The 18,065-nt window shown below is 49.3% G+C and overlaps 4 protein-coding genes across 4 annotated transcripts; 2 read left to right on the top strand and 2 right to left on the bottom strand.

Annotated features, from left to right (window-relative positions):
- Positions 1-6,390: 6,390 nt before the first annotated feature.
- COL26b_007731 (uncharacterized protein) lies at positions 6,391-7,371 on the top strand (the record flags this gene model as incomplete). Its single annotated transcript, XM_053180516.1, has 1 exon — positions 6,391-7,371. One exon carries the CDS (start codon positions 6,391-6,393, stop codon positions 7,369-7,371), a length of 981 nt encoding a protein of 326 aa, XP_053035509.1.
- Positions 7,372-8,161: 790 nt separating this feature from the next.
- On the bottom strand, positions 8,162-8,843 carry COL26b_007730 (uncharacterized protein; the record flags this gene model as incomplete). Its single annotated transcript, XM_053180515.1, has 2 exons — positions 8,162-8,569; positions 8,628-8,843. The coding sequence occupies 2 exons, from the start codon at positions 8,841-8,843 to the stop codon at positions 8,162-8,164; spliced, it is 624 nt and encodes a 207-aa protein (XP_053035508.1).
- A 3,514-nt stretch (positions 8,844-12,357) lies between these two features.
- Positions 12,358-13,013, top strand: COL26b_007729 (uncharacterized protein; the record flags this gene model as incomplete). Its single annotated transcript, XM_053180514.1, has 2 exons — positions 12,358-12,445; positions 12,586-13,013. 2 exons carry the CDS (start codon positions 12,358-12,360, stop codon positions 13,011-13,013), a joined length of 516 nt encoding a protein of 171 aa, XP_053035507.1.
- Positions 13,014-13,370: 357 nt separating this feature from the next.
- COL26b_007728 (uncharacterized protein) lies at positions 13,371-15,270 on the bottom strand (the record flags this gene model as incomplete). The annotated part of the gene is made up of 6 exons (XM_053180513.1): positions 13,371-13,444; positions 13,668-13,679; positions 13,744-13,827; positions 13,881-14,739; positions 14,777-14,976; positions 15,192-15,270. 6 exons carry the CDS (start codon positions 15,268-15,270, stop codon positions 13,371-13,373), a joined length of 1,308 nt encoding a protein of 435 aa, XP_053035506.1.
- Between the last annotated feature and the right edge of the window lie 2,795 nt (positions 15,271-18,065).

Below are 18,065 nucleotides of genomic sequence, written 5' to 3'. Positions count from 1 at the left end.
CTTCAGCTACAGATTGAATGCCGTCTACACTTACACATTTCTGAATACACTAAGATCCAGTCAATAAATTGCCTGCATCAACGTCTCAATCATGGCTGGCACGTCGCTCAATTCGTTTGCTTGCAGTGTGACTGGGCCTCGTCAGCATGGAGAAAGATACCACTAGAACCATGTTTCCGCCCGTCCGAATCTCCTTCCACATCCAAAGAATGCGTCGTAGATCTACATCCATGGCTCATGGTTGATTCAGGTCCTTCCCCAGATTTTCAAGCCGCTTCCCCGCAAAGATCCTAGTTTGCCGAGCTTTCCTATCTTGAACGGCACCGCACGGATGCTAGCTACGATGCAACCCGCTATCTATGGTGGGGGGTCCATCACGGGGAGCTTCTGCATGCCGATAGTGGCTGATATCTTGTCTCTGCGATCAGGTTTCTTACACGTCTTTCGCCTACCCAGGATCTCTATGTTAAGCGTGAGACAGGGATTCTCGAATACACATCGTGACTGCATTGCTGAGAGAAGTTTTCGGAGCTCAGCACGATAGACCTCAAACATTATCCTTGCTACATGTACACGCAGAGACCGAAGGTATTGTTAAGCAACGACTTTGGACTGAGCCGGACAAAGGATAGCACGCAGTGAGTCCAACTAGCCTTCGTCGTCAACCAAACGTCGACATGATAGACCTTTCACACCTGTGTGCGTCTGAGCGGGGTGTGTCCCTGGTTGGTCTGATAGCATAGCGGGGTAAAAGGTTGCGGTCAAATATTTCCAGATTCGGAAATTTTCTTTTGTCCTCTTCAGGAAAAGTTGAAATAACCCCATGTATAAAGTAGTTCCTGTTCGTTATGACATATCGATGTCAAATTAAGCAGCCAATTTCAGAAGGGACGAAAGTATCCGAGGACCAGTCAGTTGCCATGGCAAGAACAACGAAGAACAGCGAGATCATTCAGCTCGCCAAGCAGCTGAAGGGCACCCCCTGGTGCGAGGAGTACGAGCGCATGATTTCTGGAATGCTGTGAGAATGCAACATGACCAAACAGAGGTCCTTGAAATGTTAACGATGATAGGTACAATCCATTGCATCCCCCCCTGCTCGCAGGACGTCACCGCGCGAGATGTCTACTTCACAAGTATAACAATCTGGATCCGAACTCGAAGCCTTATGACGAGTTGATGGCCACACAGCAAGAAATGCTCAAGGACATTTTGGGAACGGTGGGCCCGGGAACTTTTATCGAGCCACCTTTCATACCAGATTACGGATGCAACGTGGTCATTGGCGAGAATTGCTTTATCAACTTCAAGTAAGACAACTTCCTCCAAGGTCAGACCTGAACTGTTCTGATACTGGCTTAGCTGCACCATCCTTGATACCAGCCTGGTGATCATTGGTAACCGTGTTCAACTGGGTCCAAACGTGAGCATCTACAGCGCTGGGCACGAGACCAGTGTCCTTTCTCGGATTAAGTTTGTCGAGTTTGGCGATCTCGTCTACATAGAGGATGACGCGTGGATTGGTGGTGGTACAATCATCCTGCCAGGGGTCACTATTGGGAAGGGAAGCACTATTGGGGCAGGATCAATTGTGACAAAGAGCATTCCACCATACTCTGTTGCTATGGGGGCCCCCGCAAAGGTGGTCAAAAAGCTCCCAACTGTCGAAGAAGAACTGGCGGATCCGAACAATGCTTACAGAAACATGCCTGACCGGCAGTGACATTTCAGGGAAAAGGTAGTATTGGGGTTTTGGCTGAAACACGATTTGCTATCTTCCCCAAATGCCATAAAGCTCATGTCAGAAAGTGTCTCGGACATGGCGGACAGCTTCCGCTTGAACCTCGACGTGCATGCCCGGGACAACCAAAGCTGCAACCACTACCGACGTCCACGTTGGCGAATGACCCGGGAACTTTTCCCGGAAGACCTCCAGCAGTTTGGCCTCATCTTCCGCACGAATAAAATAGGCAACAATTTTGTGCGCTCCCCCCAGGCCAAGTTCGACTCCAGCGTCACGTAGAGCTGCATCGAGACAGTCGCATACGGCATTAAACTCATCCCGAATGCTTGACTTGACAAGTTCTCCTGTTGAGAGGTTGACGCCGACATGTCCGGTCGTGACAACTAGATGACCATGTAGAGGTATCGTGGCCGTGGTAGCAAGGGATGAGGAGCGAAGCATCTCGCCGACTGGACCTGGCAGCCATCTATACTCTGCCATTGTGTGGATTTGTCAAAGATGAAATGAGACGGTTCTGTTTGTTGTTTTGTTTTCTCGTAAGCCGTAGATTTCAAGATGCATCCCTGGCTGAATTACCGGACGACCGCTTCTCAAATGTAGCTCTGCCGCAGTGCTGCTGTCGTCTATCCACAACCTGCCGGGTCCCGGACAGGCATGCTCAGTGAAGGGCCTAATATGTCCGCAACGGGAAATATTTACAATGCTTGCAGCCCCACCCTCCTCGGCTGCGCACCACCGAAATTATCAATACCTTCCATCGTCTATGCTCCTCAGAACTATAGAGAGCTTGATGTTGAAGAAATAAACGTGCCAGATTTTGTGCAAAAACGAAACATTGATAGGGAACGTTTGCCGCCTAGCTTCAACCCACGTAACGCGAGACACATTAACCAAGATGCCCACCATAACCGCAGCTTCAGCACAGGGTCTGCGCGATCTGATTGACCAGTACACCACGGGGGAAAACCCGAAACTTCCAGGGATTGTATATTGTGCATTTGGACAAGATAGTCTTCCGATATTCCAGCATGCATCCGGGAAGAAGGGCTTGTCGACAACCCAGCCAATGACGTTGGACACCACGTTTTGGCTCTTATCATTTACAAAGTTGGTGACTTCCATAGCTTGTATGCAATGCGTTGAGCGAGGCTTGCTCAAGCTGGATGACGCAGACCAGCTCGAAGAGTTGGCACCGGAACTACGTCATGTGCAGGTGCTCCAGAGGACAGCCGAAGGAGACTTCCGCTATGTTCCGAAGAAAAGTCGCATCACTTTCAGAATGCTTCTGAACCATACAGGTATCTCATCCAAGCTTCAAACCGCTTCGATTTGCTTGCTGATATACATGCTTCGCAGCTGGTTTTGGCTACGCCTTTGAAGATGACAAACTCGCCGAGGTAGCCCGTCCGGTCGGCCTGGATGATTTCTCCTGTGACAGATTTGATGTCATCAACCGCCCGCTGGTGAACCAGCCGGGTGAAAAGTTTCAGTATGGGACATCAATGGACTGGGCGGGCATTATTGTCGAGCGTGCTACAGGAGTGTCTCTAGAAACGTACTTTCAGGAGAACATTTTCGGACCTCTCGACATCAACAGCATCACGTTTCAACCTTCGGAAGAGTCCAAATCACGATTGGCGTATATGCATCAGAGAGACGTTGACGGTGGATTTTACGAGATAGATCACATCTACAGAAAGCCCCTGGTCGTGAAAACGCAGGAGGAGGAGGACAACCTATTTTGCGCTGGGGGGCATGGATGCTTTGGCAAGCCAGCAGAGTTCTCCCGTAAGTCTCTACTTTCCAAGTCGTCATGAGAATAGGATATTTTTGGGAAACTTCGTGCTGACTTTGGCCCAGGTATCATCGCACTGCTCCTGAATGATGGTCAAGATGCTAGGACGAAGGCACAACTGCTGAGGCCCGAAACAATAGACGGTATGCGACCTGAATTATTTCTTAGCCCTTTGGATAATCTAAGCTTTGACGTCGCTTAGAAATGTTCACCGATCAGATTTCTGACAAGCCTCGCTATTCTAACAAATTCATCCCGGTGTCAAAGCCAACACTGGCAAGGCCCACCCCGTTGACTGCAATGCCAGAGGATCATACTGAAGGCTGGGGTCTTTCCTTCTCAATCAGCCACCACCCGTCACCGACGGGAAGGCCTGCAGGAGCCGCCTCCTGGGAGGGTCTCGCAAATCTCTATTGGTTTGCAGACCGCAAGAACAAGCTTGGCGGGATTATTGCAACACAGATTGCACCTTATGGGGGTAAGCACGAGCAGTACCCAACGCTTTGGTCTTGCCATCACCAAAATGCAGCGCTAACCAGAATGATTATCACCAGATCCTCATGTTCTTGAATGTTCAGACAAGGTCGAAACGGAGATTTACAAGATTATTGCTTCCAGAACTACTGAGTGAAGCCGTAAGATACCTGGCTAGGGCCGGCAATCGGTAACGCCTGTCGTTGTCCAAACCTTTCAAGTAAGACTGTTTATAGGCAGAAACATCGTTTGGCAATCAAATCAAATTTTCATGGAAAGCATTTTCGAAGCATCAATATGAAAATGCGGGGAATAACCACCTACCGGCTCTTGCAGCTTGCTTCGGGCCGGTGTAATTCGATCTTCAGAGCTCCGACCCTGTCTTGTCCATGCAACCTAAGTCAAAAAAGGCAATTCAGTGGCCCAGATAGCTTGATCTCTTCAAAAGACGGCATAATCCCGCGCCCACACTTGAGCATTTCTTTCAGACTTAAAACTGCACTTCAAATATTCCAGACTTGAAAATCATGCACTCTGCTGCTCATGCTCGTGTACTCGCGTCAGTCATGGGTTCGCCAACTGTTGCGACGAGCCCTACCAAAGGGCGTCAACTTAAGTTCGATGAGCTAGTAAATGCTCTTCTATCCGATCCGCCGTCAAAGTTCGACCCGTTTCGTATTTACCGCAGTCACTATGAGTCCGACGGCATTGATATAGGGCTTGATATACTCCTTCCGAAGACGATGAAGCCTCAAGGTCCAAAGCCTGTGATTGTACGAATTCACGGAGGGTTTCTTGTATGTTCAGTCACTCATCTTAGGCTCGAATTTTACCGGGAATTTCGATGAAGGCTGATCGTCTTATAGGTCACAGGCTCGAGCCTTTTCCCTGCTTGGTTCACCAAGTGGATTTTGGACTACGCTGAACTTCACGATGCCCTGATTATCAGTCCCAACTATCGTTTACTCCCAGAAGCCAAAGGAGTTGAAATATTGCAAGACCTGAAAAACTTTTGGTCATGGCTCAGCAACGGTGTCGAGCAATCGTTAGCATGCGTCGGGTTGAGCAACATCAAGCTTGATCTTGATCAATTGCTGGTTGTGGGCGAAAGCGCCGGTGAGTCGAGGCCTCTTGCCCAGAAAGAGCGACTGAACTGACATCATTGTCTTTCTGCCGTTATCAGGGGGGTATCTTGCCCTGCAATCAGTTCTCCTCGGTTTCGCAAGTCCCCGTGGTATGATCTTGGCGTATCCCATGATTGATCTTGAATCGCCGCATTACACCAGGAGATTTAGCAAACCAATCGTCGGCGTTCCAAACTTCCCGGATGAGGTCATTCACGAGTTTCTGACTTCTCCATTGTCTGGGAGCAAGAAGCTTTTGACAGCAGCTGATCCCCCAACGCGACTCGACTTGGCCATGGCAATTGTGCAAAATGGAAGGTTTCTTGAGTTCTTGGGTACAGAAGATGAATTGTTTCCTCTCCGACTGTTAACCAGGAAGGGACGCAGAAACCACCCCATCCTCCCGCAATGCTTCATCTTGCATGGTGAAGAGGACTCCGCAGTACCAGTTGAGGGAACAAGGAAATTTGTGGCACGTCTGAAGACAGTAGACCCATCATCTCGTGTGCATGTGGCAATTCGTCCTGGGGATCACGGTTTTGACTCAACCGCAAAACTTGGTGATGAATGGTTGTCAAAGGGCCTTCATGATGTGACGGACGCTTGGCTCAACTAGGTACAACTAGGTACCTTGGAGGCAAATGGTCCTTTGCCTTCAAGCAGAAATATCGCTACAATGCAATCGCAACCTAAGATTTCCTGTACTGCATTATTATCATTACGCAACGTCTAATAAGTAGTGGGTTTTGCCTTTACAATGGAGAGCCCCGCACGTTGAGATGCAGACGGGGATCGCGCCCAAGACGTGGCAAAATCGTGCTTTCTCCGTATTAGGAAATATCTACACTGATTAGAAGACCCTAGTTGACTTGGCACTAGGTGAGATTCAGCCTCAAGGATCCGGATGGAGGCCTTCACAGCGAGACTGCCTCTCTATTTCGGGAAATATTTGCTGTGTTGCACAGCTGTGGGGAACGGGCCTCCGCATCCAACAGACTGCCTCGCGTTGCGTCACTGCAGCCACAGTCATAACCTGGGCCATGATAGTTAAGAGATCACAGCATCTGCGTTCGATTAGATCTCAAGGTCAACAGACGAAACTCAAGAACAATAAGCAATCATCAATCATCAACTATCAATTATCTTGTTTTTCGTTTTCATTGTTTATCTCGACCTCTCTTCACGAGCCCGCTGCCGCTTCACCTTCCATTCTCTTTCGCCCTCCGCCACAGGTTGAACGACGATAATCCAAAATGGCCACGATGGACAAGGTCTTTACTGCATACCAGGAGCGACAAGTAGTCCTGGAGAAGTCCACTTCCACCAACCCGTTTGCCAAAGGCATCGCATGGGTAGAGGGACAACTCGTTCCACTCGCAGAAGCACGAATTCCGCTTATGGATCAAGGCTTTATGCACAGCGACTTGACCTACGACGTTCCCTCTGTTTGGGATGGTCGCTTCTTCCGCCTAGACGACCACCTCAGCCGTTTGGAGGCCAGCTGCACCAAGTTGCGTCTCCGACTCCCCCTGCCCCGCGAGGAGGTCAAGAAGATCCTGGTTGACATGGTAGCTAAGAGTGGCATTCGCGACGCCTTTGTGGAGCTCATTGTGACCCGTGGCCTGAAGGGTGTCCGAGGCGCGAAGCCGGAGGATCTATTGAACAACAATCTGTACATGTTCATTCAGCCTTACGTTTGGTGCATGGATCCTGAAGACCAGCCTCACGGGGGCTCCGCAGTTATCGCACGAACTGTCCGCAGGGTTCCTCCAGGTGCCATCGATCCCACCGTCAAAAACCTCCAGTGGGGTGACTTGGTGCGAGGTCTCTTCGAGGCTTCTGACCGAGGCGCTACCTATCCTTTCTTGACTGACGGCGACTCGAACCTTACGGAAGGCTCTGGGTTTAACATCTGCCTCATCAAGGACGGCACTCTTTTTACACCTGATCGTGGCGTCCTTGAGGGTGTGACGAGAAAGAGCGTTCTTGAAGTTGCTGAGGCAAACAAGATTCCTATCCGTAAGGAGGTTGTTCCTGTCGAACTGGCCTACCAGGCGGATGAAATACTGATGTGTACGACGGCTGGGGGCATCATGCCAATTACCAAACTTGACGACCAGCCCGTCAATGGAACGGGTAAAGTTGGGCCTCTGACGAAGAAGATCTGGGATGGATATTGGGCGCTGCATTACAGCCCTACGCACAGCTTTAAGATAGACTACAGTACTGCTTAGTTTCAATTGGAAGATAACGACTCATTTCCAAAACATTAAACATGTTGCTTTCCATTGAGCTCCTGCCAGAGTGCGTTGGCAACGACATCCCTTCCGGGATCATACACGTGACATTCAAGCATGCATCAGCAAAGTTTACAATGGTTAGAGACTCGAAACGAGAAGGGGGAATACTGCAGTTTACCACATTATACATTTTAAACCGTTCTTGTATGTTCGTAATATCATGAAATGCTGCCACGTCCCCTCCTGCAAATGAAGCTTTTTTTCATCTTGCATAATGAAAGTGGTAGGCAGAGACGAAGAGAAAGCACAACCAGGACACCACGAGTATGGACGTATTATGAGCAGAAGCTTAACTTCTTTCTTGTAACAGAATGAAATCTAGGCTGCTGCGTATCTATTTACACCTTCACAGGCGCGACCGTAAGCCTGTATGCTGTAGATCTTTCAAAGCGGTCGCAGCAGCCTCGACTGCCTCCAACGCCATGCCGTATCCAGCCTGAAACCCAGTACCTCCAGCTCCGTAATTATGTACGACCAAACCCTGCCTCCCGCCTACGTCAACCTGAACACCCTCAACGCGAGCACCGCCTTCGCGTGAGGGTCTTAGCCCAGCAACAACCGCAAGTACTTCAGAATCCTTCTCACGAAGCTCGCTACTCAACTTGTGGGTCCGATCCATAATGGAGATGGTCTCATGATAGTATGTAGCACAGTCACTGTGTGATCAAGGGTGAGCTCACGCCAACATGTAGGTTCTCAACGATGAGCTCGCCAGATAATCAACTTACCCACTTCCCTTCTGCATGTATCCTCCCAATATGGCATTCCCGTTTGGTCCAGGCCCCGGGATCACGTAGGTCTCGTAGTCCTTGCCGTGCCTCATTACATTTGTTCGGACTTGCGGTGCTCTGACCAACACAACCTGGCCTCTGGTTGGGTAGCAGCGTTGGTCTTCAACACCGGATAGTGTCTTGGCCTCGTTACCAGTGCAGTTGAACACGACCTTTGTGTCGAGACTGAGGAAGCCGGATTGAATATCGGGAACCTTTTGCCGGATGAAACGTACACCATAACGATCCTTCAGCGTCCGGCAAAGATAGAGGAGGTGTGCAGGCGCATTCACAGTCAAAGTGGCGAAAGACACAGGAAATTTGACGCCTTCTGGAAATTCCTCTTGCGGCAAAACTTTGAACTATGATAGCCTTGTCAGCGCTTTGGATTTTAACAGCAGTGTTCATGAAAGTTCTTACGTCCTCAAGGTAGTCAGACATGTGCTTTATCTTTTCGTGGGGAATCTCTTCATCCCACATTTCGATAGATGAAGTTCTCTTCACGAAGGCCTCTTCCTCTGCCTCGGATGCCAGCTTGCAGAGGTGGGAGTAACCGACGCGATCCCATCTCAACGCGTTGGCATCGCTGCCGGAGATGGCTGAAAAGTTGCAGCCGGCCCTGGATGGGTCAGCCATGTCTTTGCCTGGTTCAATGAGTTCGAACCGTCCTTACCATGGGGATGTGTAAGTGACCGCAGTGTCTCCAGGCAGGTATTCAGCTACGACCGTAGTAGATTTACCGAGGCCTGCCTTTGCCAGCACCAGTGCAACGTCTAGTCCGATGATGCCTGCGCTATTTGATAAGGTCAGTGACTCTTCCACGTTAATATTACGTACTATCCCTCACATACCCAACAATTACGATACTTTCAGCGGGCATTGTAAAGCTTAGGGAACATCAATCGGGCCAGAGTGACAGACGAGAGTGAGCTTGGGCTCAACAGCTTGGTGAAAAAGCTATCCTGAAAAGACATGGTCGCTCTACTTCAGCTCCTACGACTGGGTACAAATTCATAAATTCAATATTTTGTAAGCCTTCTTCTTCGCATGTTCGTTTGTTGGTGCATGCGTCTTGGGGATATTTCCCAGAACGGAGAAATTCCCATGCTTCCCAAAGTAGACGGGTCCCGAGCGTTCACTGTATTCAAAACAAAAGCCTGTTCTGGAACTACATCAAAAATATAATGTGTATGCAGAAATATGTATGAAAATCTTCTAATTGAAGAGATCTTCTGTGTTCACTATCACGCGACATGCGACGGAGAATGGAGACGCCTAGCCTCCGACTGGGTATAAAATACAATAGTGGCCCGCTATCGCCATCAATCCAGCAACGAGATGACCAATTCTCTTTTGTGGTTCCCGATTCCTTCTTATCTACCTTACTCAGATGATCAAAGACCAAAACTCTTTTCTCTCAAAGTTGGCGACGATAGATTTGGAAGATAAGAGATTCCTCAGGATAGCAGAAGCTTGTTACAAGCAGAGGACTCGCTCACTCGGCTTCTTGATAACGGCGCCATTCCGACCCGATCCCTGCACCCGATCCCTGCTCGGCTTCTCGGCCCCACATCAGGAGGGGCTGCTCCGGATCGAATCGCTAATTTCGGGTAAGACAGACGGTGTGATCTTCGCGTTTAAGATTTGACAACAATCTTCGTTATCTACGTAGCCTTCGTTGAGATAGAAATGGGAGGCAGAGACTATTAGGCCACCGACTCCATGACGTTTTGATCAAACAGATATGCATGTGACAGAGCCCACCGTGCCTGCAATGTGAAAAGTTCCTTATCAAAAAGCCTATCCGCGAAGTCAATGACAGATCTCCGTGTCCCAGGCAAACCCGTTCGAATCTCTTAATTATTCTTATAGAACCTTCTTTAGAGCTAATATTATTAATTGAGGTATCTTTGATGGCCGTTCATCTGGCGCACACAAGCCAGTGGATTCAAGTCAGAATACACGAGTGTTATGTCATCAAATAGTTAGGAGTAGTTTCCATGGACATACCACATTAGCTAAAGGTGTGTCATAGCGTCCTTCCCCGGATTCTTGCCGTCGTGGGGTCACGAGCTTGTCCGGCACGATTTTGTGTGATTTCGCGGGGTACACGACTCCGTCCCCACTTGTCATCCACCCGCTATCAGCGTCTCTGCGCTTCATCGATCGGTAGCATCCATCTTTGATATCGGCCGCATGCCCTGTTATCAATAATTTTCGCTGCGAATTTAGTTGTACTTACTCATTCTTCGACGTCAAAGAGCCATTGTCCTTCTTGTTCAACAGGGCTCGTTCTGACCGTGCTTCAAAAATGGACGGTGGTCGGAGGAAGATTAGACGGACTACGAACGCGTAAGACTCACCACAACCCTCCGCAATGCAAGATCTCACATGGAGACTTTCCAGATGCATACCGTGTCGGACGAGCAAAATCAAGTGTACTGGTGACGAGCCATGTGCAAACTGTAGACGACGCGTGGTCAGATGCAAGTATGAGGATTCGGGCACGAAGGCATCCTCGTCGGAGAGATCGGTTCACATCAGAAGCGAAGATGATAGTAAAAGACGGGCCTCGGACGTGTGTTCGACCGGAAGCAAGAGATCGTGTGATGCTTCTTTCGGCTCCGAGAACGATGACGACGGTGAGTGAATTACCAAGTTAAAGCACGCTCATTCCTTTTCTGACATATTATTTCCAGTTGCAGTAACGTCACCAAGAAGGGGTTCAAGAAGAGTTCAATCTAGCGATGAAACACATTGTGTATACACAAGTCCCTTCACGCTGCCGTCCACGACGATCCGAAACACTCATCAAAACAAAAGAAACTGGAGTAATTTCTCTTTCTTTCCAGTCGTATTGCACCTGAGATTAGCTAATGAGATCTTGATAGTCTGGTTGGCACCGTCTTCAACATGGTCCTTTACCGCCCGACTTACTCTGATGATGGCGGAGAAACTCCAGCTTGAAACTCCCTTCAGTGCGCCGAGTTTCCTCAACGACGAAATATATATTTTAAAGTGGAGTGCTGCAGGCGCAGATGAGGCGCCCGACATCAAAGGTCTTCCTTCCATCGAGCATGCTCTTTATCTATATAACACAGTGAAATTTCACCTTGGCCAGAACTATCAATTTCTCGATGACGAAGTATTCGTCCAGAATGTCAATGAGTTCTACTATGGTAACCCTGTCCAAAAAGCAGCCGAGTCGCGGCTATGGTTTGTTCAGTTTTTGTTGGTCTTGTCCTTTGGGCAAGCCTTTCTTTCGAGATCAAAAACCCCCAAAGAGCCGCCAGGCTCCAAGTTTTTCATTCGTGCGATGTCACTTTTGCCTGATCCCTCGTTGTTGTGGAAGGACAGTCTTCTCGCAATTGAGGTTCTGGCCCTAGCCGGTCTGTACTTATACTCAATTTATCAAAGAGAGTCAGCACAGCTATATGTAAGTACACATCTTCCTCGACGAGAATGAGCTGACTTTCATTCCCACATTTAAGGTCGCCCAGGCAATACGAATAGCCCAGCTGGAAGGCCTCCACACTCAGCTGCCTGAAGAGGCCTTAGGATCTGACACAGTAGCACGCTGTCGGAAGCTGTGGTGGACTCTTTATATCATGGACCGCCATTTTTCATGCTCACTGGGTGTTCCGATGAATACTCAGGATATTGATATTACAACTCTGCTCGATCCGCCCAGCATAGCATCACCTCAGGACACAACTCTGGGTTTGAGAGTAAAGCTATCTCATCTACTGTCCTCCATCATCAACAGTTAGTCAATATGCAGCCAGTATCATCTGCAGAGTTTGTTCACGGCTAATAGCTTATTTAGCCGTTTACAAATCTGAAAAGACCCCGTTAGGCAAGTTTCTTGAAGAAACAAAGTCAATTTTGCACACTCTGGCAGGACATGCCCAGGAGATCGAAAAGATCACTCGTGTCAAATTCCAAAACTCGGTGGACACAATGCCAAAAGGAACGAGAGATATTACTCTTCTATATCATCAAGTGCAGTCGCTCCAATCCCAACCTGGTGATTTCGTTGCTAACATCCAATGCCCAGTGCGTGGTTATCGCAACACGGCCACTACTTCTGTCAGCGCTCAAACAACAACTCGACCACTTTGGGCGAGGACTACCGGATCTGGAGAACTTCATGGCTCCTCTTATCCCGTTGATGTCAACAGGAATCAAGTCAGCAGTCAAGACACTCCAGATCCTCTCTGGAGAGGATACTCTAATCGGTAAGCGTTTAAAGGCGACTCCTCGAAATCGCATCAAACTTACCAGACAGCAGAAGTCTTCCTTCCTTTCGATCTTGAGTACGCATACGGTGCAGCGATTCATCTAACCATTGCAAATTCCTTATTTCCGTCTACAACAGGAATAGACGGGCCAGCACACGGCAGAGAAGCACATGCAATCTTGGATGACATGATCCACAAGGGCAACTCCGTGGCTGAAGTACGCAAAGCTGAGTTGACTCACCTGGAATATCTTTTCAATGTGTTTTCCGTGCGGGTTAATCAGCCTGACGTTCAACCCTCGAGGCCGCCCGTACGTTCGCTTCAACTGCGGCCATTCCCAAGTATCTGGGAGTCTTCAACCGCGGAACCTGATTTGGCTTCCATTACTACGCTCAGCGAGCCTCAGCCCCTAGTCTGCGCACCAGAAACACCAAACAACGCCGAGTTTCTTGATAGTATCGGAATATCATCTGATGACTTCTTGTCCATTGTGGAGCAGATGGGTAATCACGACGATGCGGATCTACCCTTTGCCATGCTGGATCTGTCCCAGTTCTGGAAGTAGCCCGGAACAATACACTTACAGAGGCCCTTTGCCCGATATTTGTGGAAGTTTACAGCGTAATTCGGATGAAACCATGGCTTGAATGTGACTTGATTCTTTTCCTGACTCCGGTTTGCTCTGGTTTCGGTACATGGTGGTCATGCTCTTGTCCTTCCAATCGTTTCAATGCTGATCGCGATTTCCGCCATCCAATGCATCCAAACATGAAGGATAAAGGACTTTTCGCGGTCGACCAAATGTCATCAGCGAGGCTCGCGAGCAATATGACCGTCTTTAAAGTGTATTTGACTGCCTAGCATTAGCGAACTTCTAATGTACAAGCAGCTCTCATTTTCGCTCGTCTATTCATGCTTCCCGTCACATTAGGATCCATGCTTTCGTTTGCAACGTATCATACATGATGCCATAGTTCCGCCTCTCCTTCCTCTTAGCTGTATTAGGAGCAAGTATGGCTCCTTTGCAGAGTTCTCCTACCACCCAGTATGGTAATACGGGTCCCAGCTCTGATGCCTTTGTGCATTTGTTGTGTGTTGCTGTTGAAATGGTTGATAGGTCGGGTCGTGCCATGCCATTTGAGTCGAAGGTGTTGATGCTGGTGGAGAAGCGAGAGTTGTAGCAGATGAGGCATTTGTCGCAGTTTGTTTGAGATCGTACATCGACGCTTGGCTGTAGACTGAGGCATGTCGCATATCGTAGGTCGAATCCCTATGAAGTAAAGGTCTCTCCTGACTTGGGTCAACCTGCACAGTGTTTCCGACAAGCGAAGCGTGGTAATCTGAGGGCATATGCCCTGACAAACTGTCTTCCAGGCCAACTGCAATAATGTCAGCACCCAATGGTTCCTCAAATCAATAAGTGAGTACTCACAAGCTAAGATGTAGAACAGCTCTGCAACGACTGGAACCCAGGCGGCCAAGGCAAGTACCTGACCAAATGTCCACTTATCGTTCTTGTCGAGACCACCCGCCGCATCAATAATCTTCTGTCTGAAGTGCGTGAAGTAGGCGAGAATGCCCCACATGAGAAAGAGGTTGATCCACGCAATCAGAAGGCGCCAAATTGACCTCCATGTCTTGACCCAGGGCTTGTCGACCAAGCCAGGGATCTTGAAACCTGTGGTCAGAAAAATGGTGATGATAAGCCAGAGTAGAGGCAGCCCTATGACAAGGAATTGGGTCGCCTTGACAACGTGCCAGTATTGCGAGCCGCGCTGGTCGCAGTCAAAGTTCGCATGGCCACTCTTGCGCTCTGCATAGTCTACCTCAGCTCTCGGCGCCATGTAGACTACGGATGCGCTCAGGCCCCAAAGAATGAACAACACAGCGCGATGAAGCCACTTCCGATGGCCGTCATGCTTTACTAAAGCATAGAGTAGCATGACCGGGAATACCGAGAAGTTGGAGGCAATCAGAGAAAGCGCCATTTCATACACGGCTTCGCCTGAAGGCAGATCCGGATTGACCTTTTCTCTCTCCTCTTTGTTGGTGATGCTGGAATACAGCGCCGCCCCCAGCATGGCGACAGCAATCAGCATAGCGCCGCTTAGGAACATGTCCAAGGAGCCGCGGAAAGAGTCAAGGATCCGCTCGCTGATAGTCTGTGGTTGGCCAGCTTGTCTTTTCTTCTTGTACGTATTTCTGCTGAAGTATCGGATCGACTGATGAACGGTGAAGGCAATGAGATATATCGTCCCGAGAAGGGCTTCGAGGAAGTAGGACACCACTACCTGCAAACACATCAGCCCAATCTGAATACCAACGCACATTAGAGACACCTACGCCAATGCCACATAGATCCTGACTTCCTGTGTATCCGACAGCTTTGCAGAAATCGGCCTCGCACTTTTCTTTCGGGCCCCAAAGGATGGTATCGTTGAATCGCTGGCTAAACTGATAATATTTGGGAGAGGTGGCGTTGGGAATAGGAGTGTGCATCATGTTGTAGGCGAAGAAAGAAGATACGTCTGCGTACCATGTAGTCAGACTGGTATAGTTACTGGAACTTTCGGGGATGGAGTTGAGAAAGAGTATCATCGAGAGTTCCATGCTCATTCCGCGTGTCGAACTTGGGTCCCAAGGGTCAGGTTGCACCAATGCTCCAAGCCATTGACCCCATGCTATTGTCGTTGTGAGCTACATCACCGCGATGATAGCTTGTAGAGATTAGGTGGGTACCTACCAGTGCAGTTGTTATGGAAGTTTAGCTGGTCCCAGGTCAAGTTACCTGGAACCCAAAGGTCTTGATCGATGTTGGCCATGGTGGGGGATCCTCTGCACGATGCCCTTCTGGCTGGCCCTCTGCCAAGTTATGGTCGTGTGATCACCCTTGAGATGCAGTCTGCCAGGGTATAAGCTTTCGATTCGAGGGGAAAAGCTGGGCAGGGGCATCTGCCGGGAGGGGGAAGACAGACATGCTTATATCTAAGCTCTCCGCGAGATCGACACCATGTCAGGTCACAACATTCCGGACGCAAATAATCCCCGGCATACAGCCGCAGACTTTCTGTCCTTTCACAGCTCAGATCATCTGAAAGACCCCTCATAGCTTCCGGCCGGGATGAGGTAGCTGAACAGCTGGGGCTGACAGCTAAGACAAAAAGGGAGCAAAAATCGAGCCTAAGTCTCGTGGTGAGATTAGCTAGCGTAAGCCACAGTCCCCCAACTGAATTACGAGTTCCGCAGTTGCACAAGGCTGGCCATTCACAGCATTCTGATTCCGCCAAACTCGCTTGGGAATTTTGCGCTGCTCGCGCTAGCGGCTTTGGGCCGCGCAGCTGGCCGTTGGGGCTGGCAATTCGACGGTGCCGGCGGTTAATGGCGCTCGTTCTCCGTGCGGGAAGGTTGGGTGTCGCTGACGGCATGGAGTGGATTCGAGTCACAGTACTTTGGAGGGTCAAAGGTTTATGCCTGGAATTCCGTTTCATTGAGTCTAACTCTACTAGCTCAAGGGCTGGCTGCGATGCTGTGTGCGGACGTGCCTGTCGCGATTGTATTTCATGGGAAATCCACGTCCTTTCCCTTCCGAGTATTTGCAGCCATTGTGAGGGCAGAAGTAAGGTGAGAAACCCTCCACGCTTTCAGGATGTCTGTCCTCCCGATGGCGGCGTAGATCCTTCCTGTAAACAAATGTTGATGAGCAACCCTCTTCTGTGCACTTGAATTGTCTGGCGTGTTTCGTATGCATCGGCTTCAATCAAAGTTAAATCACTTCTTGGATAATCTCGGGAAAAGCTTACTTGAGAAGGTATCGCTGCTGGTAGACACGTCGACATTCGTCGCATCGCCAAGGGCCAGACTCTCCATCATGGATCCCAATTGCTTCCTCGGCGGACGCGTCGTCCTGATGGTCGTCATTGCCAGGATACTGATGTGTTTCTGGTAAGGACTGTTGGGGAATATAATTCCTCTCGGCCTCGATTCTATTTTGCCCATGATTCTCCTGCTCCCCATTGATGTGCCCAGCAGGCTGGAGAAAGCTAGACGCAGCGCTCCAATCATATTCTTCGAGTGGCCCTCCACTACCGGTCTGAACCCACGAAGGATCAACTGTTTGGAGAGACTGATGATGATGATAATAAAGTAACCCTAGACCAGTCGAGCCTGAGGGGTCTGAACTTGAGATTAAGGCCTACCCAAGAAATAGTTGAAGGAGTGGTAAGCCTGCTGGATGGTGATGGCAAGAACAAGAGCTCAAGGGCTAAGCTTCAAAGCAAGAAAAGAGTGATCTGGTCGGCAACGAATGTTGTGGAAAGGAGTGACAGGCTTCGCACAATATGTGCCGGCCGTGGGGAAGGGAGAGAAATCCGGGAATTGAGCACGTTGGTTGGGGGGGGTATTTATCGCCGGGAGCATTCTGAGCAAGATGACAAGCGTTCAGTATGATTGGACGCGTGGAATGGTAGGCCTCAACTCTATCTCCTCGATAACCATGGCCCATGTGTCTTCATGTGTTGTGAAATTTTATTTCTTGTAGGCCTCATCTGATGTGCGATAACCAATGACAACAGAGATGGCATTGGTTTCGTGGTATCCGTGGCTAGGTCCTGACAGGCCGAGTACTTCAAATTCTGTTTTCATGAATTTGTATTAAATGGCAATGGAGGAATTCCGCTTCCTTTTCCTTCTAAAATCCAGCAAGTCTCACCGAACTATTTTCTTTCTGTGCCTGAACGTCAATCAAGCCATGTCTGCACTACTTTGCTGCGAGTCCCTCAGGCCTTACAAGGCTCTGCGTACCGATCATGAGGTCAGGTTCACTCAGTTCATGGCCTGGGCCAACGATGGTCAGCCGACAGTCATAGAAGAAACTTCCAAGATCGCCTCTCTATGCAATCCAGCTGGTGCGTCAAGTCAACTATGGGCCGCTAGAGAGCAAGCGATACTTTGTCAATTTTGCGGATCGCACCCATTCATACGTTGAGGTTTCTGAAGACTTCTTGATCCAAGTCAACTTCCAGAAGGTCAATTCGTATGGAACCTCCCTTTCTTCTTCCTTCTATAACGAATCCTCCTCGCATTGGACGGTACTGGACTTCGGAGAATGCGCCTGCTGACCCGTCTCCTTCAGGTTCAAGAACTTCAAATGTGACATACACGATAGGTTCTTCGAGATCAACCTGTATCAGAAGGACCCTATCAACAAGCACCATTGGAGGGCTAATCTGGCCCGGCCGGCCAGCAATATCGACCTCTGAGACTTGGGCGAGGTTTTCGAGCGTATCCCAACGAGTATCACTAGGCGTCAGTAACGTCTGGAAGTTTACGTTGCTATGGTTTTCCTGGTCTAGCACATGTGCCACGGTCTAACAAGGGCAAACAAGAGTCGATCGCTTTACTGACGCCAAGTGCATCTCGATGGGGTACGCTCTATGTGGCGATCTGGCTGTCATAAGCTTAAAATTGGAGATATTTGTTCTTCGACTTCTGCGCATACATTGGGGCCATGTGAAATCCTTTCGTTGCCATTTCTCCGATGTAACACTCACCCCCAATGCCTGAGATTAATATTCTCGCACCCGAGCCGGCCACCTAGCACTGGCATGACCAGACTTTG

The sequence above is a fragment of the Colletotrichum chrysophilum genome, assembly GCF_026319265.1.
Source record: "Colletotrichum chrysophilum strain AFK26 chromosome Unknown scaffold_64, whole genome shotgun sequence".
Taxonomy (NCBI): Eukaryota; Fungi; Ascomycota; class Sordariomycetes; order Glomerellales; family Glomerellaceae; genus Colletotrichum; species Colletotrichum chrysophilum.
The sequence above is the reverse complement of the archived record's forward strand: the minus strand, read 5'-3'. Positions and strand labels throughout refer to the sequence as shown.